At 37.8% G+C, this 26,534-nt stretch overlaps 1 protein-coding gene across 1 annotated transcript in view; it reads right to left on the bottom strand.

The window, feature by feature from the left end:
- The window catches only part of EYS (eyes shut homolog), a 776,683-nt gene that overhangs the window by 667,759 nt on the left and 82,390 nt on the right, over nt 1–26,534 (bottom strand). The window contains exons 7-9 of the mRNA XM_031052748.2: nt 18,797–18,901; nt 18,392–18,531; nt 8,582–8,748 (exon numbers count right to left, since the gene is read on the bottom strand). Coding sequence (XP_030908608.2) covers nt 8,582–8,748; nt 18,392–18,531; nt 18,797–18,901 — 412 coding nt within the window. The remainder of the gene's footprint in view (nt 1–8,581; nt 8,749–18,391; nt 18,532–18,796; nt 18,902–26,534) is intronic.

Here is a 26,534-nt window from a genome sequence, read left to right on the forward strand (position 1 = left end):
TAAAATGCTTTATCATTAGAAACCAAGTTTGCAATTTCATTCTGTAACTGACCAAAAGTGCAACCAATCTATTGAATTTTATATAAACTCCGTGATTGTTCCCCACAACGTAGGATAACACAAAAATTGTATAATACTGGAGATGGCTTTTTTTGTGCTTACCCTTTTTTATTTTTGAAGTGTGTGAATGAAAATTCAAGGTGGATTGTCCCATAGCTGATCCACATACCATAAAATAAGAAAATACCTTTCTTTGATTGATCTTCTCCTTATCATGTCCAGAGGTCTCCTTCCATGGGAGGAGATAAAATTACATATTCTTGATCCATAAAAATGTTATTTGGAATCTGGAAAGAACTAACAAGTTAAGGAAGGCTTGATTATAGCAATGTTCCCTACTGATCAATCTGGCAGAAAGTTTCTTTTCTGTTTATTTTTTGACAGAAGAGAATGTTCATGTGGCTGTTTGCTTCCTTATTATCCTTATATTTATGTGTTAAGAGTTGTGGAAATCATGCTTAGGTAATTTATACAATTGTAATTAGTAACTGTAAGTCAGTAGGAGAAAGATCCCATGTACAGAAAGGATCCTGTAAAATCATAGACAGCATGGTAGTAGCAATGTAATTTCAAAATGAATGTCACAGATCTTCATGTCACATGAAACAAAGTGGCTGACCTATGCTGCTAGTCAAGCCCAAATCTGTGGCAGTGGCCTAGAACAACATAAAACTACAAATAGTACAGAAAGAGTTTTAGTTCTGTTAGTCGTATATAAATGCAAATAGGAGAAATCTGTTCCCCTTAATAACAATTTAATCTCTTACTAAGTGTTGAGAATTAAACCAGCAAAAAATTATTAATTTGTTTATAATCCAGACTGAAGTTTAGAGGTGACGGGATCTAAAAGTTCAACAAATTCCTTATAAATATAATTTATAATAATCTACATAAAATTCTAGTGGCACATTTACACATAACTTTAGTACATAGAATCATAGAATAGGTAGGGTTGGAAAGGACCTCAAGATCATCTAGTTCCAACCACCTGCCATGGCCAGGGACACCTCACACTAAATCATATCACCCAAGGCTTCAGCCAACCAGGTCTTGAACACCGCCAGGGATGGAGCATTCACAACCTCCCTGGGCAACCCATTCCAGTACCTCACCATCCTAACAGTAAAGAATTTCTTCCTTATATCCAATCTAAACCTCTGCTGTTTAAGTTTCAACCCATTACCCCTTGTCCTATCACTACAGTCCCTAATGAATAGTCCCTCTCCAGCATCCCTGTAGTCCCCCCTTCAGATACTGGAAGGCTTCTATGAGGTCTCTACGCTGCCTTCTCTTCTCCAGGCTGAACAGCCCCAACATTCTCAGCCTGTCAGAAAATCCACAAAGGAAGGCTAAACAATATTAAAATGCATAGGTTATGAATGATCTTTATTTGGAATCTGCACTTTATAATGTGTCTATTTTTCAATACTGCTATTTTTATCCAGTAAACGTCTAAACTAGTCAGGTCTTTGAGTTTGGTGCATGTTTTGTTAATGTAACAGCATTAACATGCACTAGTTACTACTTGCATTATATATTCAACAGTACTATATACAAGGCCAATATGGATCACTCTATGCATATTTCTTAAATTTACTGCATAATAGTGTTGGTACTGTTATGTAGGCTTTGGATAGCAGCATCTGACTGCTTTTATTTTTAGCCTTAACATTTTTATATGATTCTAAATGATACAAGGTGTTTAATAAATGTTATCATTTCATTTCTAAGTCAATCTATGAAATGGGTCTTGAACACAGTTTTGATAAAAACTCTGCTGGCATAACACTGACACAGCTGAACTTCAAATATCTTTCCCTGCCTGTCTTAGAAATAATATCAAGACCAATGATCTAAAAGTAATTAAGTCTTCTACACTTGTAGCAGGAAAAATACAATCATCACATTAGATTTTAATGAATATGACCTTCCATTAATATTTCAGCAGCACTAAAATACTGAACATGATGTCAAAAGCTTTGAATCATGGATTGATTTGCAGTTTCAATTTGCTGCAAAGCTGAACTGCTTCTCTACAATAATTTTTTTAAAAAATGTATACAGATATCTATAATACCAGAATTTCTATTTGTGAGTGAATCTCTAGCTCAGAAAACTTGGGTTTTGCCCTTATGTCATGGTTTAAACTCAGTCAGCCATGCAGTCTCGCTTGCTCATTCCCCTCCTTGCTTCCCCTCCACTCCGCTACCGGAGGGATGAGGAGGAAAATCGAAAGAATGTAATTCCCATGGGTTGAGGTAAGAACAGTCCGGTAACTGAGGTATAACACAGACTGCTACTGCTACCACCAATAATAATAATGATAAGGGAAATAACAAGGGAAGAGAATACAGTACCACCCACCAATACCCAGTCTGACAGAGCAGTGAACTAGCCCTTCTGGGTAACTCTCAGCTTACATCCTGGCCATGACGTGCTGTGGTATGGAATACCTCTTTGGCTAGTTTGAGTCAGGTGTCCTGTCTCTGCTTCCTCCCAGCTTTCCCTACTCTCTGGCAGAGCATGAGACTTAGAAAGTCCTTGGTCAGACTAGACATTACTGAGCATCAATTAAAAACATCAGTGTTATCATTGCTGTTCCCAGGCTGAAAGTCAAAAAGACAGCACCACACCAGCTACTAAGAAGGAGAAAAAATGACCACTGCTGCTGAACCCAGGACACCTTTATCAGAAGGACACCCCAGCTGTGTGCTGGGGTTCAGCCTCACTATGGCCTGATATGGGTTTCAACAGGGCTCAGTCACTGCTGCCTTCCCTGCTCCAGCTTCAGTTCTGGGTGGCATACCTCCTACCAAAAGGCCAGGAGCTCGTAATGACACCCCCCCAACTACTTACTTAAGGAAGACTAAAACATCAACTTTACAAACTGGGGGCACATTGAAAGGATAAATATGGCACTAAAGAAAAGGCAAATATGAGGAAGGTTTGTATTAACATTAATGGAAATAACGGCAAATTCCTAGCTTTGCATAGTCTCTCTTTTGCCTGTATCAAGATTTTGATTATAACAGATCCTGGGAGAGGAAACCAATACCTCAATGCTTTTGCTGCAAACACGGATTTTAGTATTTAGCGCATACCAAACACAAGCTACTGTTATCCTACTGTAGATTGCTTTGCTCCCACACATACCATGCCGATGACAGTATGTTGCTACTCCACTGCTTAAATCCAGTTAACACTGCACTATAATTTGATATGCCTGTAAAATAAATGTTAAATGGAGATGTAGATATGTCAGGCATGGAATTTAGTCTAAGAAGGGACATGTTACATAAATACAGATGATTATGGAATATCTGCAATATGTTGCTAGCAATATGGAGTGGGATACAACTTCTTAGCACCAAAAGTCTAGAACAGCAGGTGTGCAGGTAAGTAAGTCCCTCCTAGTTAGTCCAGGCAGGGCAGCTGTCACAGTGTCACCACAGGCTGCCTGCACTGAAGAGATGTAGTACGACTTGTGCTATTGAGTAAGAAACTGTGTACAACAGAGGAATGTTCAAAAGGACTAAAAAAAGACAAAGAACATATTGAAGATTTGGTTATGTTGATCTGTGCTAGGAGATGACCCAGCTACCTATTGTGTATCTTGAGACAGAAGGCATATTGGCCCATTGAAGCCTGGCATTAGTAAAGACTTCCCAGTATCTCTATACTTTGTTTTTTTAATAGATGTTTGGGGTTTTAAATTATAGTTGTCCAAACAGATTAATTGCATTTACTCAGTATTTAGTATTTTCTTTTCTAGTTGAAATACGAACTCACAGACATTCATAAAATGAATTAAAAGGTTATTTTTCAAAGTTTCACTTCAGCTTTTTGTAAGCATCTGTAGGTATTGCACAAAAGCTGTTGTATAATTTATTACAGAGATATTTACCAAGAAATTGAAACATATATTCACCTACCTTCTGGAGTTGTAGCAAAGCAAGGAAAAGTATTTTTCTTCTTTCTCTAGTGAAAGAAGCCTGTCATTGCTACAGAAGACTGTGTATATCATAGTACTAACTTCATACGGCACTGTCAAATAGGTCCTGAAGTCAAATTGCATATATAATACAGGATGAATAAATTTAAAAATAGAAAATTAGGTATTAAAAAACCAATGTAATCTAACAGCCTAATTTATCCATCTGGCAGAAAATGGAAAAAGTCAAGGATGAATGAAGTAATAGAAGCGTTAAATTTTATGATACAGAAAAGTCATCTAAATTATGTTTACTTTTCATACTCTTGCTGGCATTGTGCAAAGAAGTATCTTATATTCTAAAACATTTTATTTAACAATGTGCCACTAGGTAAGGCTTTACTCTTTCCTAGTGAGATGAATTCAAGATTAAATTATACACACTGAAATTTATGTACTGAACACTAAAAAAATGAGCTGGCAGTTCAAGCTGTACTGTACACCAAATCCAGCTTCTTAATTGGAAGTTTTCTTGCAATAAAGGCTCATGAAATGCTGACTTCAGTGCTATAGCTATACACTAAAATAATTTAAAAAACATATTATTTTAAATAGTGATAAATTCCAGAATACAGCTTCTTCTTAATCTAATAGTTCTCAGTCCTTCTTGCAAGGTTTTCCTGGGGCTATGGTGTCCAAAACTTGTCTGAATTGACTGGACTGAAGAAACAGGAGAAATAGGACAGGTAATTGAAACTACATTGTATTTTAAATTCTGCCTTTTCCCTCTGTTGCTCCCCCTCTCTAAATAGACTACAATAAAATATCCGCTAGGAGTTATTTTGCTTAGAATCTTGGTTGTCCAAACAACAGCAACAGTAAGGAATAAATTTACAAGGGGGAAGAAAACAGAGTAATAACCCCCTGTTTGGATTGCAAAACAGGAGTATCAGCTCCTTGAAGAATTCTTTCACTTTAATTATTTATTAAATGCTTCTCATTGACACATGTTAAATTAGTTCTTCTCTCACAACATAATGAAACAATACCAAGCTTTTTTGAAAGGAAAATTCAAATACTTTTTTATGTAACAACATTGACTATTTACTGAGGTAATGAATCTCTGGTTTTTCTCTGTTTTATATGTAACCACAGGTCAAGAGATTCTTTTGGCATGTGAATGCAATCGGTCTATTGTATTGTATCTTCCTGATTCATCATATTGACAGCTATACCATCAAGCCAGTGGCAGGAGCAGTAACTTTCTGAAGAAGTTATCACTTTAAATACATGCTGATTCACTTATGTCATGTTATCTCAAACAGCACAGACTCAACTGGCAGTGCAATAATTAATTTGGATTAGAGGTTTTGTGATAGCATGATCGAGGCCATTCTAGTTGTAACAGATGGCTCACTAAGCCAAAGGAGTAAAACTCCTAGGACTTATAATTATGTTGCTCTTATTATGTAGCCTGAGTATTATCCTCTATCATAGTTTTAAAGTCCCTCCTCTTCACACAGAGCAATTCCCCATCCTGTACTCAGAAGAAATTCTCTGCATGTATTATGTGACACTACTGTCTGCAACAGTCATTTCAAAATGGGAGGAGAAACAGAATATGCCATGGTGAAGAGACAGAAAGTTAGAAAAATTACATACAGCTGAGTGCATATTTCCAATCTGGATAAACGTGACAACTTGTAAGCATGAGATCTTAAAAGAAGGATATGTTCTTGAAGCTAAGCTGGATACCTTCAATGCTTTCCTGCTCTTAGCATTATATAATTAGCATTATTATAGCAAGCTACCCCTGGAACAATACATTATGAATAAAGTTTAATAATTAGCTTAGAAGTAAAGTTTTCTTACCTCAGAAAAAGTCTGGTTTTACACTTATTATACTAAATAAAACCATATAAGAACATATAACTAATACATAACATTTTGGCTAACTTCATAAGTGGAGGAGACAAAGGCAAGTAATGTTTTGAATGACTATAACATCTTTAAAAATGGATCTCAGTAGAGCTGTTAATGGCACTTACACATCTAGTTCTCCATACACTCTGCTGACAGTTTTCATATGTCTTCCTGAAACTACTTTGCATAAAATACAGTTCTTGATAACTGCCTTATCAAAAGTGATAGCCATTTTAGGATAGAGACACAAATTGCAAGTCTCTTTCGAAAAATGTGGATGAATACAGTAGTGAAGTTCTTCATTTCCTCTCCTACTGTTTTGGTTTTAATGGTGTAGTGCAAACAAGAAATTAAAATTGTTTCACTTGCTGGCAATAAATAACTCTACGGAGTTATTTCTATGGAAGGAATAGTTTAGCTCACTTAAAAATACTTCACTGTCCTTGTGAAATAGCAATCCCCTGTCAACAGAGCAGGTATTACACATTAAACACTCTGCACACGGTTTTTGCAAAATAACCAATTGTGTTCTTGTGAGGTCAGGTTCTCTGATAACAAAGTGTCTGCAAACACACCTAGGATCTATATCTCAATGGTGTGTTTTCTTGTCCCTTAAATAAACAGGTTGCTCTGCCAACCTTATTTGTCTTTCAAAGACGTAAAAAAGTAAGAATTAAGTGTTTTCAGTCAGTAGCCTGAGTCTGGATTAGCAAGCTAAATTCAGAAGTTCTTGTTTCATCATAAGTCTTCAGACATACTCATTTCTCAGTAAATGCTAGTGGATTTTGTAAGGTAAACTTGGCTTTGCTCATCTATCAGGATTCTCTTTGCGATACAGACAGGAAACTCAAAGATTTATCAGTGAAATAAAAGGAATTTTTGTCACCCTTATGAAGTACACATCCTTCTTTTTCGCAAGCTTGCAATCAACTCTCGTATTGAGTCACTGGACCGTATTTTGACATTATAACTCTGATATGTTGAGAATCATGTACTTATCTGTACTTTTGTGCTTATTTGGGGGTTTTAGTTATTATGACAGAAGATTGTATAAAAACAGAGGTGGAGTGGAAAAAATTTTAATTAGTTCTATTTTAATTTGGTCTGCTATTGCATACTTTTCTAAATAGAAAAAACCAGCATATTAATTACAGTTCTTCTAAGTACAGGACACAGCATAGAATTAAAGCCTTTCAAAATACACTTGCAGACATTATGGAGAGGTTTTAGTTATACTGTTTATTTGTGGAGGAAAAATAAAAAAATCAAGTCTGATGAGAACAGATGAACTCTGCTTATTGAAGAAATCTTTTTTTACATTTATTTTTTCCCCATAATTCATAGAGTCTTATTTTCAAATATCTACAGCCTGTTGCAGCTCACTAAGGAAAGCACATACTTGACAATTTTGTCAATACCTATGTCATGGTTTAAGCCCAGCTGGCAACTCAGAAACATGCAGCCCCTTGCTCACACCTCCCTCTTCCTCCTCCCACTCCCGGAGGGATGGGGAGGAGAATCGAAAGAATGTAACTCCCATTGGTTGAGGTAAGAACGATCCAGTAACTAGGGTATAACACAGACTGCTACTGCTACCACCAATAATAATAATGATAAGGGAAACACCAAGGGAAGAGAACACAACTGCTCACCACCCACCGACTGATACCCAGCCCAACAGCAATCTAGCCCTTCCAAGTAACTGCCCCCAGTTTACATCCTGGGAATGATGTGCTGTGGTATGGAATACCCCTTTGGCTAGTTTGGGTCAGGTGTCCTGTTTCTACTTCCTCTTGGCTTTTCCTCCTCCCTGACAGAGCATGAAATTCAGAAAGTCCTTGGTCAAAGTAAACATGACTTAGCAACAACTAAAAACATTGGTGTTATCAGCGCTGTTCCCAGGCTGAGAGTCAGAAAGGCAGCGCTGCACCAGCTACTGAGAAGGAGAAAAATTACTGCTACTGCTGAACCCAGGACAACCTAAAAAAAAAACCCCAAAACCTAGAATCCACAAATAACTCAGCATTTGAACTATTAACTTGAAAATTATAATTTGGGTTTTAATAAGAAAAGCCACTCCATGTCACACTACAGGGTCATAAAGTGTTTACCATTTACTAGAAGAGACAATATGTTTATCTGAGATTTCGCATAGTTGGTTTAACTTTGTCTGTCAAAGAGGAATATTTGTGAGGCTTTCCTGTGCAATACTTCAGACTAAGGAGTCTTACTGAATGCACATAGAATCATAGAATAGTTAGGGTTGGAAAGGACTTTAAGGTCATCTAGTTCCAACCCCCCTGCCATGGGCAGGGACACCTCACACTAAACCATATCACCCAAGGCTTCATTCAATCTGGCCTTGAACACTGCCAGGGATGGAGCATTCACAACCTCCCTGGGCAACCCATTCCAGTACGTCACCATCCTAACAGTAAAGAATTTCTTCCTTACATCCAGTCTAAACCTCTGCTGTTTAAGTTTCAACACATTACCCCTTGTCCTATCATTACAGTCCCTAATGAATAGTACCCTTGGCATTTTATGATCTGACAAAAATACTCCTGCAATAGCAACTCCCTTTGTAATTCTTGTTGAAAGGAAAAATATCTTCATTTGGTATAAACTTCTTTATGAAGCCTTGTATGGAAAGCATCTTGTTAGTACCTGTATTTATTAACTCCATCTTCACATGTGGCTCCATGTTGGCACTTGTTGACCTCACAGTCATTAATATTCTCCATGCATGTTTGTCCTTTCCATCCAAGAGCACAGGCACAATGAGATCTCTGATTTTCTTCATCATAGAAGCAGCTACCTCCATTTGCACATACCTGCATATGAGAAGTAAAAATACATAAATCAGCTTTTCTGTACATTGGGATTTTCTCTACATTGGGATTTTTTTCCCTAGATTTTAACTGACTAATTAACAATTAATATGGTTTTATGCTGTAATATTACAAAAGATAGATCTCCAAGATAGTTTTAGGTTCCAAAAGAACCTAAAAATACTGAATGTCACTAAATCAATCCATCATATCATTATTTAGCTGGAAAGAGGAATTTATGATTCTATTTAATAGTGCCACTTTCATAACTGACCTTAAAACATGCGTGGTTTAGGACAGTGAACTAGCCTGTTATTGTTCCACTGAAAGTGTAGAACAACCGTTCCTGTGATTAAAATCAATGTATAATTTAACTGAATTTTTGGCTATCACCAGAAAGACTGAGTATTTTTTTTAATTTTAATAATAATTTTGATTCACAATGTATACTTGAATCTTTTATATACATCTGTATCTATCTATACCTTTATCTATATCTAATACATCTATGCACTGGGAAGACCAGAAATTTCTTTCTATTCGACCTCCAGATACTGAGAAATTAATAAACCTAGACTGGAATGGCTTTTTTTAAAATTTATTTTTAATTTTAGCTTTTATTTGCTAATATTACTTACAACATTTCCTGTATTCTTCAAAAATTGCACAAATTTCTAGGTCAGAATGAATGTTGTTTTCTTTGTTTCTCTTTTAGGGTCCCATTTAATTTCCGTAAAAATTTTGCAAGTGTAAAAATGGATAACTACAATTTCATTTCAAGCCAATTAAGACCCCTCCTTCTAATCAATTGGTTTCTAAAGAAAATCATGTCTCAAAGATGAGCTAATGCACTAGTACTTCAGTTTGATTGAGTCTGAATCTCTTTATAATGCTATTAAGTTCTGTAATAATAACAGTTCTTGACAGAAATCCTCTAATATTCATTTGTCTTTGATTAGGTTTTAAATTGACCTTAAAATGAAAGAGATTTTTTGCTAGCTCATACCACTGAATTTTAGACATGAGATTCTTTTTCAATAGGACAACTTATTTGAAGAAAAGCACTGCTCAGCATAAATGCAAAGAAAACAAATGGAAAGAAAACTTCTCTGTGTATAGTTTTGGAAGTATTCTCTTTTTGATTTTTACGTGTCTTCTTACTTTTTTTATTTTAACATTTCTGCAGGATTTTTTTTCTGATGGCTGTTTCCTCAAATCTCCAAGATAAGCTTATATTCAAAAAAAGTCAACTATAGAAAACTTCTAAGACAATTAAGACAAAAGTTGTATTTCAATATTGCCACATTATTATAGTCATTATAGTCTTATGTGGGTTTGATACTTCATACTGTCAATAAAGGTGTCATCCTTTAAGATGTTATTACAACCTAAAGCAGCTTTAAATGAAGATAAAGTTATGGAAGACATTTTTACCATCAAATCTAGTCAGCAGTTTTCTTTATCATATGCATTTTTACCTCTGCTGTGAAATTAATTCCCTGTCAATTTAAATATTGAAAACTTTGTGTTAGAATTATTAAGAATTTGATAATAAGTTAATGTTAAATACAATTACTCATTTGTTACTAAAGTCAAACTAAATACCTACTCAGTGTTGTTCTCTAAACTTCAAACCTGCGCTGTAGTTTTCTAGTTACTACAAGAAACACTTTTAAATTAAAAGAAATAGACAAATGGACTTTCATAAAGAACAGCTTCCTCTCATCAATCAGCTTTTTCTTTTTCCCAAAGTAAATCTTCCTCATCACTATGATTAAGCACAGATTTCATGACTTCACAAACTGTAAACAGGGGCTCTCCTGGTCAGTCTGACACTTCTGTCTACAGCATGTACTTTAAAATAAATCCACCTTTATTATTTAATCTTCATAAAAACATAAGAATCACTTCCTTCTAATATCAACCAGGAAATGTTATTACAGCAAGAGAAGATAATCAGTCCCCAGTTGATTACATTTCCTCCTTCTACTTTCTTCACTGCAGTAATTGAGGATATAATCCTACTATATGACTGTCTCTTCTCTATGTATCATCTATTCTCCATTGCTTGAGATAAGAAGACACAGAGCTAGAAGGATCTCAGCACAAGAATTTCCTATCATTTCTTCCCTCTTTTTCAGAAATTCTCTGCAGTTAGAATGGAAAAGGTTTTTCTTGTTTGGTTGGTTTTGGTTGGTTTTGTAATTTTTTTTTCTTTTTTTCACCAGGCATATCCTTTCACCGCAGTCTTCAGGCTTTATTACTGCAAAATCAATTGCACTCACATTCAAAATTTCCCCAAAGTGTAATTTTAATGGATCTGCCCTATGTTCTTTCCTAGACTAGTGGTACACTAAGAAAGTAGACAAAAACCTTTTATTAAAACAAACAAACAAACAAAATCCCTCCTCCAAAAAACAAATAAATCTGTATTTCAAGAGAAAAATTGCTGAAAACTCCAGAAGGAATAATGAAACTAAAATATGGAAAAGTATGATTAATATGAAAGAAGCAGTCTGCTTATACTCTTAACTGCTTGTAGACTTCACTTCTACCTGCACTGTAGATGCTACTGAATTATTCCTTGTGGAGAAAATACTTAAAATCCTTAGGCTGCCTATACGCAGAACCTAATGCCTTTCTTGGTCTCCAGAATGTGAGGTAGTTCACCTAAGTTATGAAGGCTCATATGTTTCCACTGTGTTACCTTTTATACAATTTTAATACTCTGGCTTCTGATAATTAAACATTATTTTTGCATTCTGCAAGTGAAGTATTGTGAGAGCAGTTTCTAAGACACAAACTTTGTAGAGAAAAAAATATTTCTACAGATGGCTATATTGCTTAGCATCTAAAACCCTACCTGCAATGCCTACTACCACTAGTAATTGAAAAGTCATTGAATGTCTTATCTTGGAAATTAATTTAACATAACAATGCTTAAGTTCACAGACGTCACTTGGAATCTGCAAATATACACACTAAATTCCATCCTGTTTTCCAAATAATTTCTCCAAGGTGATGTCAGATTCATTTGTCCAGGAAACTACCATTAGAATAACTCAGCATAAGTATCTTACCCGCTTCATATCAATCTAGAACAGGTGCACTGTTTCCCTGGCTTACTTATAAGATTACTGTTTGAGAAACTCATGTATTTCAAGTTTTCTAAAAGCTCCTTTTTTTTGTCATTTCTATTCTTGCTACAGAAAGAAAATAAATTGCCTTGAAATTATTGACTTCTGAATTTTTTTTGTTACTTTATTACAAGTAAAACTTTTCCCAGAAACTATAAATGAAGTATCATTAGTTTCCTTTATATAAATAAAAAAGGCTTTATTTCTAATTTTTTTAATGCACATAACTGTAGAAAATATATAATAATGTACGCCTTATACTCATTTTCCTGTCTTGACTATCTTGTGCAGGTTTTCAAAGATAATCACCTAGTGATTCAAAGCCAGCCTCCTCCAAACAGGGCAGCAAGGAGGGCACACAGCAAGCTCACTACCTTGGAAATCAGGAAAGCAGACCTTGGCCTCTTCAGGGATGTGTTAGATGGAGTGCCATGGAATAAAGCCCTGGAAGGAAGAGGGGTGCAGGAAAAGGACTGTCTCTTCTAAGCTTGGAAGAGATGGATCCCAACACAGAGGAAGTCATCTAAAAACATCCAGAGGCCTGCATGGATGAACAAGGAGCTCCTGAACAAACTTGAGCATAAAAAGTAAGGTGGAAGCAAGGACAGGTAGCTTGGGAAGAATAGAGAAATCATCTGAGTAGCCAGGGATCAGGTTAGAAATGCTAAAGCACTGACAGAATTAAATATGGCCAGATGTCTGTCAAAGACAACAAGAAAAGTTCCTATGTATGTCTGTGATAAAAGAAAGACTAGGGAAAATGCAAGCCCTCTCCAGAAGGGACTGGGAGACCTGGTTACCTGAGACATGGACAAGGTTGGGATATTCTATGACTTTTTTTTGCCTTCCTTCAACAGCAAGTGCTCCAGCCACACCACTCAAATTGCAGAACACAAAGGCATGGACTGGGCAAATTAAGAACCACCCACTGTAGAAGGAAGTCAGATTCAAGAACATCTAAGGAACCTGAAGGTGCACAAGTGCATGAGACCTGACAAGATGCATCTGTGAGACCTAAGGAAACTGGTGAATTAAGTTTCTAAGTTATTATCTATCATATTTGAGAAGTTGTGGCAGTCCAGTGAAGGTCCCATTGACTGGAAAAAGGGAAAAAGCATTTTTAAAAATGGAAGCAATGAAGATCTGGGGAACTACAAGGCTAGATCTGGGGAACTAAAAGGAGGCCGTTCCTGACAGCAAACATGGTTGCTCTTTATGTGAGAGAGTGACTAGAATGTATTGAGTTCTGTCCGGGGTCAGATGAGGAGCAAGTGCAATGTCTGTGGGTATGAATTAAGGGACATACTGGTACGGGTAATGAAGTTGTGGGGGTCTATTATAGACCTCCTGATCAGGACAAAGGAGTTGATGAGGCTTTCTACAGGCAATTGAAAGCAGCTTCGCGACTACATGCCTTGGTCCTCATGGGGGATTTTAACTGCCCCGATATTTGCTGGAAGACTCACACAGCCAATCATTCACAGCCTAGGAGGTTCCTCCAGTGGATTGATGATAACTTCTTAATGCAAATGTTGGACAAACCAACTAGGAGAGGAGTGATGCTAGATTTAGTACTCATCAACAAGGAGGGTCTGGTTGAAGTGGTGATGGTCAGTGGCAGCCTTGGCTGCAGTGACCATGAGATGGTGGAGTTTACGATCCTGTGAGGGAGGAATAGAATACCTAGCAAAGCCACAGTTCTGGATTTCCGAAGGGCCAACTTTGGCCTATTCAATCAACTGCTAAGGGAAGTCTCATGGGAAAGGGTACTAGGTGGTAAAGGGGCTCAAGATAGTTGGTCAGCATTCAAGGACCACTTCTTCCAAGCTCAGGATCAGAGTGTCCCAATGGGTAGGAAATCAAGTAAGGGAGCTAGGAGACCAGCGTGGTTAAACAAGGAGCTGCTGGGCAAACTCATGTGGAAAAAGAGAATCTATGGATTATGGAAGGAGGGGCTGGCCACTTGGGAGGAATATAGGACAGTTGTTAGAGGATGTAGGGAGGCAATTAGGACAGCTAAGGCCTCCTTGGAACTTAATCTTGCAAGTCTGGTTAAGGACAATAGAAAGGGCTTCTTCAAATACATAGCGAATAAAACTAACACGAGAGGCAATATAGGCACACTGCTGAACGAGGTGGGTGCTCTGGAGACAGAAGATATAAAGAAGGCAGAGGTACTGAATGCTTTCTTTGCCTCTGCCTTTACTCCTGCAGACTCTTCCTGGGGGCCCCAGATTCCTATAGCCCGAGAAGAGGTCAGGACAAAGGAAGGGTTTCCTTTGGTAGATGAGGATTGGGTTAGGGATTAGCTATGCAATCTGGACATCTATAAATCGATGGGTCTGGATGGAATACACCCACAGGTGCTGAGGGAGCTGACGGAGGTCATTGCTAGGCCACTCTCCATCATCTTCGGTAATTTGTGGGAAACGGGAGAGGTTCCTGAGGATTGGAAGATGGCAAATGTCACGCCAGTCTATAAGAAGGGCAAGAAGGAGGACCCGGGTAATTATAGACCGGTCAGCCTTACCTCCATCACTGGAAAGGTGATGAAACAACTTATTCTTGACACCATCTCTAGACATATCAAGGATGAGGGGATCATTAAGAGCAGCCAACATGGTTTTACCAGGGGAAGTCACGTTTGACCAACCTTAAAGCTTTCTATGAGGAAGTAACTAGGTGGAGGGATGATGGTAGGGTGGTAGATGTGTTTTTTCTTGATTTCAGTAAGGCATTTGATAAAGTCTCCCACAGCATTCTCATAGATATGTTAAGGAAGTGTGGGCTTGGTGATCAGGTAGTGAGGTGGATCAAGAGCTGGTTGAAAGGAAGAAGGCAGAGAGTTGTGGTCAATGGGGCAGAATCTAGCTGGAGGTCTGTGACTAGTGGAGTCCCTCAGGGGTCGATGCTGGAACCAGTGCTGTTTAATATTTTCATCAATGACCTGGATGAGGGAACTGAGTGTACCCTCAGCAAGTTCGCTGATGACACTAAACTGGGAGGAGTGGCTGTCACACCAGAAGGCTGTGTTGCCATTCAGCGAGGCCTGGACAGGCTGGAGAGTTGGGCGGGGAGAAACTTGATGAAATTCAACAAGGGCAAGTGTAGAGTCTTGCATCTGGGGAAGAACAACCCCATGTACCAGTACAGGTTGGGGGATGACCTGCTGGAAAGGAGTGAAGGGGAAAGGGACCTGGGGGTCCTGGTGGATAGGAGCATCCTAGGGTGCATTAGAAAGGGTGTGGTTAGTAGGGCAAGAGAGGTTCTCCTCCCCCTCTACTCTGCCTTGGTGAGGCCGCATCTGGAATATTGTGTCCAGTTCTGGGCCCCTCACTTCAAGAAGGACAGGGAATTGCTTGAAAGAGTCCAGCGCAGAGCCACAAAGATGAGGAAGGGAGTGGAACACCTCCCTTATGAGGAGAGGCTGAGGGAGCTGGGTCTCTTTAGCTTGGAGGAGACTGAGGGGTGACCTCATCAGTGTTTACAAATATGTAAAGGGTGGGTGTCAGGATGATGGAGCTAGGCTTTTTTCAGTGATATCCAGTGGTAGGACAAGGGGCAATGGGTGTAAACTGGAGCATAAGAGATTCCACGTTAACCTCAGGAAGAACTTCTTTACTGTAAGAGTGACAGAGCACTGGAACAGGTTGCCCAGGGGGGTTGTGATGTCTCCTACGTTGGAGATATTCAAGGCCCGCCTGGACAAGTTCCTGTGTGATGTAGTCTAGGTCACCCTGCTCTTGCAGGGGGGTTGGACTAGATGATCTTTTGAGGTCCCTTCCAACCCTTGGGATTCTGTGATTCTGTGATTCATTAAGAACAAATCGTGCCTGATCAATTAGGTGGCCTTATACAATGGTGTTACAGCATTTGTGGATAAGGGAAGAGAGACTGGTGCCATCTAACTGGACCTCTAACTGTCTAAATACAAAGCATTAGACACTGTCCCATATGACATCCTTGTCTCTAAACTGGGGAGGCATGAATTTCACAGATGGACCATTTGGTGTATAAAAACTCTCAGGATTGTTGTTCTCTAAGTGTTTCAGTCAATGGATTGATGTCCGGCTGGAGACCAGCAATAAGAAGCATTCCTCAGGGGTCAGTATTGAGACAGACATTTTTTAGCATCTTTTTCAGTGACATGGACAGTGGAATAGACAACACCAAGCTGTGTGGTGCAGTCAACGTGCTAGAAGGAAGGGATGCCATCCAGAGGGACTTTGAAAGGCTAGAGAGCTGGGCCAGTGTAAACCTCATGAAGTTCAACAAGGAGAAGTGCAAGGCCCTGCACCTGGTTTGTAGCAATCCTAAGCACAGGCTGGGAGGAGCCTGTATTGGCAGCAGCCCTGAGGAGAAAGTCTTGGGGGTGCTGGCTGACAAGAAACTCCACATGAACCAGCAGTGTGAGCTCACAGCCTGGAAAGCTAAACATATGCTTGAAAAGAAGCATGGCCAACAGGTCAAAGAAGGTAATTCTCCTCCTCTGCTCCTCCCTCATGAGACCCAACCTGGAGTACTTCATTCAACTTTGGGGCCCCCAACATAAGAGGGACATGGGCCTGATACAGCAAGTCCAGAGGAGGGCCACAGGGATGATCAGTGGGCTAGATCTTTCCTGTGAAGACAAGCTGAGAGAGCTGGGCTTGTTCAGCCTACAGAAGGCTCAGGGGAGACGTTAAAGCAGCTTCCAGTGCCTTAAGTAGGCCTACAAGAAAGCTGGTGAGGGACTTTTCACAATGGCATAGAGTGATAGGACAAGGGAAATGGCTTTAAGCTGGAAGGGGAGATTTAGATTAGACATTAAAGAAAATATTCTTCACTATGAGGGTGGTGAGGCACTGGCACAGGTTGCCCAGAGAGGTTATGGATGCCTCCTCCCTGTAAGTATGCCAAGACTAGGTTAGATGGGGCTTTGAGCAACCTGGTCTAGCAAAAGGTGTCCCTGCCCATGAAAGTGCTGTTGGAATTAGATGATCTTTATGATCCCTTCCAACTCAAACGATTCTGTGATTATGTCACTCTATGAAAAGAATTAAAACTCAAACATATCACTCATTTATTTTAGTTTCCATCCTCTTTCCCATAAAAAGTCTACTATTCATTTCCATTTTGCCCCAAATATGTTTCTCATACAGTGGATGTATATAGATACAGGCATATTATTTTTTTAACTCACATGACATTTATGACTGTGTATGTAATGTTTATATGACTAAATAAAATATGTCTTAGGGCTTTTAAGCGAATATCACAGTAAAATGTTATAGTAGCTCCCATCAACATCCTTGGCACATCATCACTTCTCATCCTAACTAGCCATAATGATTATTGCATCATTATAGTATTATGCAATGTACAATAAATTTGCACTCAGTATGACACTTAAAATAATGAAAACATTTAAACTTAACAGATGCTTAAATATAAACCTTTAAGCCAGCGAGTACTTAAGCATTACATTTCATACTCATTGGTGAGTGTGCACTCGTGGACTTTAAGGTAACATAAATGTTGATTTCTTCTATGTAAACACATTGCCTGCTCTGCATAGTATGGTTTTATGGTGAATATATTTCAATAAAAGAATAGATTCAGCCTTTGAAACACTGGTTACCATGTTTGAGTAGCTGTTTGAAAGCGCCACACAGTATTGTGTACGTAGCTTTTAAAATAACTAACATAATAAAGCAGTGCAACATTATTTTACTTTATCCTGCATTGCAATGTCAGTAAGTTAAGAGCCTGGATCTGTAGTTCACTCTGATGTGAATAAATCCTAACCAAACCAGTAATTTAATTGAAAAGGTCACTAAAGTTAAGCAAGAAGGGTATAATCAATACATCTTAAAGACATCTGGATACAAAATGGATGCTACACTGGTCTAAGCATTGTCAATATCTAACTTAAAGTTTTCTACAATACCTTGTATGTACAAAAATCCAATTCAGCGCTATATTATGAGCATTTAAGAATAACTTGCAAGGAGAATCTTGACTTTTTCTGCTAACTGCATTTCCAGCTCTCATTGCAGTGTAATATTATTCTTGCTTTAGTTTATTGTTGTTGATTATGGTGTTTATTTTTGCTTTTAATGGTAACTAAACTTTTGTCATTCTTTCTCCGCATTGATACACCATCAGCCTTCTCTCTAGTAACTTTCAACCACATCAAACATTTCTAGGAAATTTCATTTGTTCATACAAGTTTCATAACATAGCAGTAAGCAAGGTACTGGAGATGTCACTGAGTAAACCTATAGAGAACAAGAAGGGCAGAGCTCAGGAATTACACAGTTTGTTGGACAATAACCGGACTAGTCACATCATGTGCCTATATATATGCATGTTACACAGGAAAGGGTTGGATTAGCATGAGAATATATCAAGAACAAGTACTGTGTTTAGGAAACCTATGGGAAATGAGGCTTCATCAGCTAACTGCTCTTAGAGTAATTTGTTTGATTTCCCAAAAACAATGGGAGAAATGTATCACTTCATCCTACCTCTGTATTTCCAATACATGGTGATAAACATGTGTAATTAAATCCATGAGATTTATCCACACACAGTGCTCCTGGGTCACAGCTTATATTGGAGAACAGGCAGGCATCAATATCCAGTTTACATCTTTCACCTTCAAAACCTGCACCACAAAGAGAATGTTTAATCACAGTTCATTCAGAATATTGACGTTACGTCTATGCAGGGTGTCAGCAATTAACACCACTCTACTAGAATAATTTGGCAGTTTTATCTCTGAAACAAATTGAAAAAAATGTATTCTTCATTAAAAAATATTTATTACATACACTAAAATATACTGCTATTTTTATGACATTATTTCTTCAATATCATACGACATTTTCTTTGTTCTGTTTAGAGAATAAAGTACATTTCCAATGACTCACCTACAGGGCAAGAGCACTTAAAATGATCTCCATAGTCAATGCATGTTCCTCCATTTTCACATGGACTGGAACCACATGTATCTATTTGTACTTCACAGAATTCTCCTAGGGTTGAAAAAAAAACCCAAACAACTAAACATAGAATCATAGAATAGTTAGGGTTGGAAAGGGCTTTAAGATCATCTAGTTCCAACCCCCTGCCATGGGCAGGGACACCTCACACTAAACTGTATCACCCAAGGCTTCATCCAACATGAACCATATTAGTAATATTGGTAAAAGAATTGCTGTAAATCATCTGTCTGGAATATTGGTTAGAATTTAAAGACCTTGTGTAAATTTCCAGACTCCTTTCTCTCCTTTTCTATACATATAAAAAAAAAGAAACTGAAATGGAGGTGATGCTTTGCATTTTCTTCTACTCTTTACTACTTCATGAGACAACCCTGATCTCTTCTCAAGTCTTTTGATTCTATTAAGTATATATTTCATTATGTCTTTTCTCAGCTCCATTTTGGCTAGAAAAAAGCTAGTCCACATTTGCCTGAGTAACCTTTAGTGTTGTCCCACTGAACAATTACATGCTCATTTAGCTGAAGACCCATTTTTTAGGTCAGCAAGAAAAAATAACTGAACTTGAAATGACAGTTCTAAATAAAATGTGCTGAAAAGAAATATAACTTTGGCAGTAAGAGACAAGGAAGATGGTCAGCTTTACCATTTGTCCTGGAAAAACCAGTAGATTTGATGAAAAAAGCACATAGTACGGTTTTCTCCTTATTCTTTTTAGTACTGAAAACAATATAATGAATTCTGTTTAAAGGGTTTTGATGTTTTTTTCTGTTTTTCTTGTTATTGGTGTGCTGTTGTTCCTTTTTCCATTAGCTTTTTATTTTTCAATTTATTATTTCTACAGTGATAAATAATCTTTACTGCCAATAAAACTAGAAGAAAGCGGAAGAGTTTTTAAAAGTTTCATAGAGCTAAACTTCAGAAAATAAAGTAAGAGTAGCTTGCTGATGGTTTTACTATCAACTTGTTTGCATTCAGTGATACTTTACTCAGTAGCTTAAGCAAAACAAAAATGGAAGAGCTGTACAGGAGAAAAATGTTTGAGAAATGCACAGGGAGCTGGGATACTTTTTTAAATCAAAGGGCTCTGTAAAATGTTTTGTCAAAAGTTATCATTCAAGTTAAATTTTTTCACAGGAAAAAAAAACAAACCCCAATTTTACTTCAAATAATTATATAGTTTTTAAATTTTTAGTCAGCTCTCATTTTGATCTAAAGCCAGAGACATCAGTACAACATGAACTAACAGTTCAAAATCTGGTAAGTAAAGGATTATGTCTGTTTCCACAATGCATTTCTACCAATTTAATTTACTTTAGTCAATTAAAAATATAAAACACTTAAGTTTCCTGAAACATACACTGTATCTTTTACCATGCTTGGAATGGAGCGTCAAACTAAGACCAAAAGACTGCTTTTATGGACTTCTACAAATGTAAACAGGAATATACTTATTAAGGCCTCAATACTGTGATTTGTTGCCCAGAAATCTCTTTTCTTTTTGGGCCACCAGATGCTGAAACACATGTACAATCTTATGTATTTACAGATAAGTTGACCAGCATGATACACAGACTCCTAATGTTTATTTTGTCCTTTTGCTTCTCAGCCCAAAATAGCCCAGAATTAACATGTCAATTTTGAAACAGCCAAGAGTATACTTTACTGAAGGTTTTAAAGCTTACTGTGAATATTAAATATATAGAGAAAATAGGAAATTAGATACATCTTGCTGTTGTTATTATAATATTACATATTACATAATACATGTAACATTACATATATTAATACAGATTAATAGGTAATATAGTGTATTATGTCATTATATAATTATTGACATTATATTAATATTACATGTAATATTACATATATCATATTATAATATGTAATATTACATGGGCAACTGTGGGGAAGGTGATCTTACATTTATAAGATTCACATTTCCTCACTTTGGTAACTGTAATGGTAACTTTTAGAAAGCCATGCTATGAGGTGAGCTAGGAAAAGAGTTATAAAGAGTAACTCTGTAACAGCGATTGGCAAATGGACATGGTAAAAAAACCCCAGATAATTTAACTGCAAAATCAACTGAATGTGTTGAGGAAGTTGGTATCTCCTACAGAATGTGGGGTTTCTTTTAATATTTTTCATAATAAGGTCTGGAAAGCAGAAAGGTGAGAATAAACTTCAACTCAATATGTATTTTTGATCCAGTTTTTCATAGTTATTAACAAGGATGGAATTCTCTTCTCCAAGACACCCTCATGAATAAATATTAGTACAACCAAACAGGATTAAAGAATTATTTTACTACAAATCTTAAATTCCTGTAACAGCTGTATCCTTTAAGCTAACTTTACAACTGTTCCTTCCCACAATGAGGTCAAGAAAACCTAGTACTTCAAACCGTTATAAAATTTATTAGAGTCTGAATACTGCTGAGAAATGCATAATTTATGGTATTAATATCTGATTAAGTGTTAAATGGATGTCAGGAGAGATCTCCACAGTAATCCACTTAGCTTTTAATGCCTAATTATCACTTCATAGTGAAAGAGAGCTGAATAATTGAGAAATGCAATAGTAGGAGAACTCAAACGAGATTTTTGTGTGCAATTACGCATGTTATTCTTCTATCAGGAATAAGTTCAGCAGGTACAAGGAATAAAGGAAAAAAAAATTGTATAATATAAGAGGGACTGGAAATAATTTTATATTAAAGTGTTTACTGCTCTACTGTTTATTTTTAAAAATCACCTTATGTTCTCACAAGTTAAATTGCCTAAGTACAAACTAAATTCCTGAGATATCAGTGAAATAAAGTGTGACCACAAACAAGCACAAACTACAGTTACAGATGAACACCAAGAAACATTTTTACTGCAAGGGTGACCAAGAACTAGAACAAATTGCCCAGAGAGGTGGTGGAGTCTCTGTCTTTGGAGATACTCAGAAATCCATCTGACATGGCCCTGGGCAGCCTTGGGACCCTGCTTGAGCAAAGGAGTCAGACAACATACATGCCATCCAGAGATCTATTTCCAATCTCAACCATTCTGAACCTGAAGCTGGACGAAACTGGTATTAAGGGTAACAAGAAACAGTATTTCATATATGTAAGAGCCACCATAAAAAGTAAATTCAGATATAAAATATAACTGCAGCTCAATGAAGTGTAAAAGCATTTAAGCAGACATATAGAAATGATCCCAAGTGGATCTTAGAGAGATGAAGAAAACACTAGTATGATCATATTCTTCCCCAGGAAGGACTGTAGATTCTGTAACACTGTCCCAAACACCACCACTATGAAATTAGGCCTGCCCCAATTATTGTTATATTTTTAATATTCCAGTTACATTACCAAAAATTCTTGGCTTTATAGACATGTACTTTTCCCTTCTCCATAACCAGGATTGTGACCTGTCATGGTTTAAGCCCAGCCAGTCACTCAAAAACCACGCAGCTGTTCACTCACTCACTCCCGGAGGGATAGGGAGAGAATAGAAAAAATGTAACTCCCATGGGTTGAGATAAGAACAGTCTAGTAACTAGGGTATAACAAGAATCACTACTGCTACCACCAATAATAATAATGATAAGGGAAATAACAAGGGAAGACAATGCAACCACTCACCATCCACAGACCAATATCCAGCCCAACCAGAGCAGCAATCTAGCCCTTCCAGGTAACTGCCCTCAGTTTACATCCTGGGCATGACGTGCTATGGTATGGAATACCCCTTTGGCTAGCTTGGGTCAGGTGTCCTGTCTCTGCTTCTTCTCTGCTTCTTCTCCTCCCTGTCAGAGCATGAGACTTAGAGAATCCTTGGTCAGACTAAACATGACATAGCAACAACTAAAAACATCGGTGTTATCAGCCCTGTTCCCAGGCTGAAAGTCAAAAACAGCACTGCACTAGCTACTAAGGAGAAAAATGACTGCTACTGCTGAACCCAGGACATGACCATAACAGAATCAGCTAGAAATGTATGTACTAGTAGGCCTGATTTTAAAAACAACTTCCTGAATGTCCTTATAAAGAATGCAACTTGTAGTTGCCTTCCATACTGCAGAGTGCACAAAGTCAGCACTTCTAATAAGGGTGTTTCATTTTTAAATGACCCAAATCAGAATTTGCTTTCTTTAGGACTTTAGCCGCATTTCTAGACATGTTTTCGGTTTTTGATTTGTTCTATTTTTACACTTCTGCTCTCATTTTAATGAACAAGATGGTCTCAAGGTCTTTTCCAATCCTAACCATTTTATGATTCTATGATTCTAAAATTACCACTTTTTTGGCAGAAACTATGTAAGTGACAATCAGTATGATAATAAAGAGTATATATATATCTACACTGAGCATTTCCCACTCCCTATTTTATATGGCAACAAGCTTATCAAGCAAAATATCTTACATGACCTAATACTTTTCTTCAGTACATAGGTATTGAGACTGCATCATAATTTTTTTTGTTCTAAAATTAAAGTAATTTTAGCAAGCTACAACTTCTTTCTTCTAAGTGTAGTAATACCCAGTTAGATTTAGTGCATATCTGCATATGTGCGCAATTGCATACATACACATACACCCATTACTTTTTGACCATTGAAACAAAGAAGCTAGTAGGAACTAGTAGGGAAAATCATGGCAGTCAGGTGAAGTTCCCGACAACTGGAAAAAGCATAATTTAACCCCATTTTCAAGAAGGGAAAAATGGATGACCCAGGCAATTACAGACCAGTCAGTCTCACCTCTGTGCCTAGCAAAATCTTGGAGCAGATTCTCCTGGAAGGCATGCTAAGGCATATGAAAAACAAGGTTCTTGGTGACAGCCAACATGGCTTCACTAAGGGCAAATCCTGCCTGACCAATATGGTGGGCTTCTATGATGGGGCTATGGAACTGATGGACAGGGATAGAACAGCTGATGTCATCTACCTGGAGTTGTGCAAAATGTTTGACACTGTCCCACACAACATCCTTGTCTCGAAATTGGAGAGACATCAATTTGATAGATGGACCACTCGGTGGATAAAGAACTGGCTGGATGGCCGCACGCAAACAGTTGTGGTCAATGGCTCAATGTCCGGCTGGAGACCAGTGGATGAGTGGTGTTCCTCAGGGATAGGTGTTGGGACCAGTCTTGTTCAACATCTTTGTTGGTGACATGGACAGGAGGATTGAGTGCGACCTCAGCAAGTTTGCTGATGACACCTAGCTGTGTGGTTCGGTTGATACATTGGAGGGAAGGAATGAAATCCATATAGAATCATAGAATAGTTAGGGTTGGAAAGGACCTCAAGATCATCTAGTTCCAACCCCCCTGCCATGGGCAGGGACACCTCACACTAAACCATATCACCCAAGGCTTCATCCAACCTGGCCTTGAACACTGCCAGGGATGGAGCACGCACAAACTACCTGGGCAACCCATTCTAGTACCTCACCACCCTAACATCAAAGAATTTCTTCCTTATATCCAATCTAAACCTCTGCTGTTTACATTTTAATCCATTACCCCTTGTCCTAACACTACAGTCCCTAATGAATAGTCCCTCACCAGCATCCCTATAGGCTTCCTTCAGATACTGGAAGACTGCTATGAGGTCTCCACACAGCCTTCTCTTCTCCAGGCTTTTCCATCCAGAGAGACATTGACATGCTTGTGAGGTGGGCTTATGCCAATCTCAGGAAGTTTAACCAGGACAAGTGCAAAGTCCTACACCTGGGTCAGAGTAACCACAAGCACAACCACAGGTTGGGCAGAGAAGGGATTCAGAGCAGCTCTGTGGAGAAGGACTTGGGGGTGTTCATTGACAAGAAAATTACCATAAGCCAGCAGTGTGTGCTCGCAGCCCAGAAAGAAAACCGGATCATGGGCTGCATCAAAAGAAGTGTGACCAGCGGGTCGAAGGAGGTGGTCCTGCCTTTCTACTCTGCTCTCATGAGACCTCACTTGGAGTATTGTGTGCAGTTCTGGTGTCCTCAATATAAAAAGGACATGGAAGTGTTGGAACAAGTCCAGAGGAGGGCCACAAGGATGATCAAGGGACTGGAGCACCTCCTGTATGAAGACAGGCTGAGAAAGTTGGGGCTGTTTAGCCTGGAGAAGAGACTATGTGGATACCTCATAGCAGCTTTTCAGAACCTGAACGGGGCTCTATAAAGATGCTGTGGAGGGACTCTTCATTAGGGTCTATAGTGATAGGACAAGGGGTAACAGGTTAAAACATAAACAGGAGGAAGTTCTTTACTGTAAGGGTGGTGAGGCACTGGAACGGGCTGCCCAGAGAAGTTGTGAATGCATTAATTAAATTAATTCATGTTTAACTAAAAAAGGAATAAATAATACAGCTATCTCAAATGGCAATTGGCTTCACAATGCACATATTTATCTGCAGTGGTATTTGGAAAATGAAGTTTTAATATTATTTTTGTCAAAATTTGAAGTTTTGATGATAATTTCTCACTTATTTTACCTCCAAAATTCCTTGTCTCTCCATTTTAGGATGTTTTTTTATATATGCCAGTGAAGGTAAGCTATTCTTCTGAAAGGAAGGGATTATAAAAGTAAACCCAATAAAAATGTGGTATTGTTTTCTAATGACACAGATTTTCTAATTAAGATCTAAAGCAAATAGTTTTCATTATGTCCTGAAAAATAAAAATTTGCTGGGGTTGGAGATAACCAGTTCTGAAATTGGAACTCCTCATATACTGAATCTGTTTGGGTGAAAGATACTAGGCACATTTGCACCATACAGTGAACCAGTTTTCTAGAAAGATATTTCTCCTCTTATAAAAACATCATAACCTTTTAACAAAAAGATACACATGAACCAGTAAGTGAGAGCAAAGTGAAACACTAAATACTGTCCCAGGTTCATAGACTAAGGGGATCCAAGCTTAAATTCAAACAGTAATTGGTTGAAGTGAACATTAGGCTTATTCTCAAATTTTATTGTCCAGTATCTTCTTATTTACATGGAGCTGGATTTAAAAATTTTTTGAAAGATCAGGAATACTTCTGCTGACCACAGTGAGCTTATGACTTAGCTGCATGAATTATAAATATGGACACATAGTCTTGAATGTTTAGTATACAGTTAAAAGTTCATCTTCTCCTGGTTTAGAATGAAATGTATCATTCAAGGACTCTTACGGAACAGTCCTTTCTGAACGTGTCTCTGTAACTATTGTTTTAGCACAGAGTCTATCAGCTGAGCTACTTTTTACACAATGTCTTTGTATTTGCTTGATATGTATTTTATTAACCTTGGCTATTAAATAACTCATTATTCTGGAACATACAATTTGACTTTTGACCATCAAATAAATTATCTGTCTTTTCTCATAGCTTCCTCCAGAATTTAGCTGGAAACCTGGCCTTAAAGATTCAGCCTCTGGCACAGTCTTTTACAGACCTCCTTTTCAAACAGTCTCTTACTCTCCTGGGGGGGGGGGGTGTTTTCTTGTTGCCAAAGTACCCTTCAAATCTCCCTAAGAAAGATGGTCCATTAAAGAAATCCCAGGGTACTTGAAGAATATGCAAAATATTTTTCATGCCAGAAACAAGAGAGATTTCATCTAGCTTTATCCCCTTTCTCTGTCTTTTAAATTTATCCTGAAGGTAATCAGTCAGTCATCATATATGAAATATGA

This window comes from Melopsittacus undulatus, chromosome 3 (genome assembly GCF_012275295.1).
Source record: "Melopsittacus undulatus isolate bMelUnd1 chromosome 3, bMelUnd1.mat.Z, whole genome shotgun sequence".
Lineage (NCBI taxonomy): Eukaryota > Metazoa > Chordata > Aves > Psittaciformes > Psittaculidae > Melopsittacus > Melopsittacus undulatus.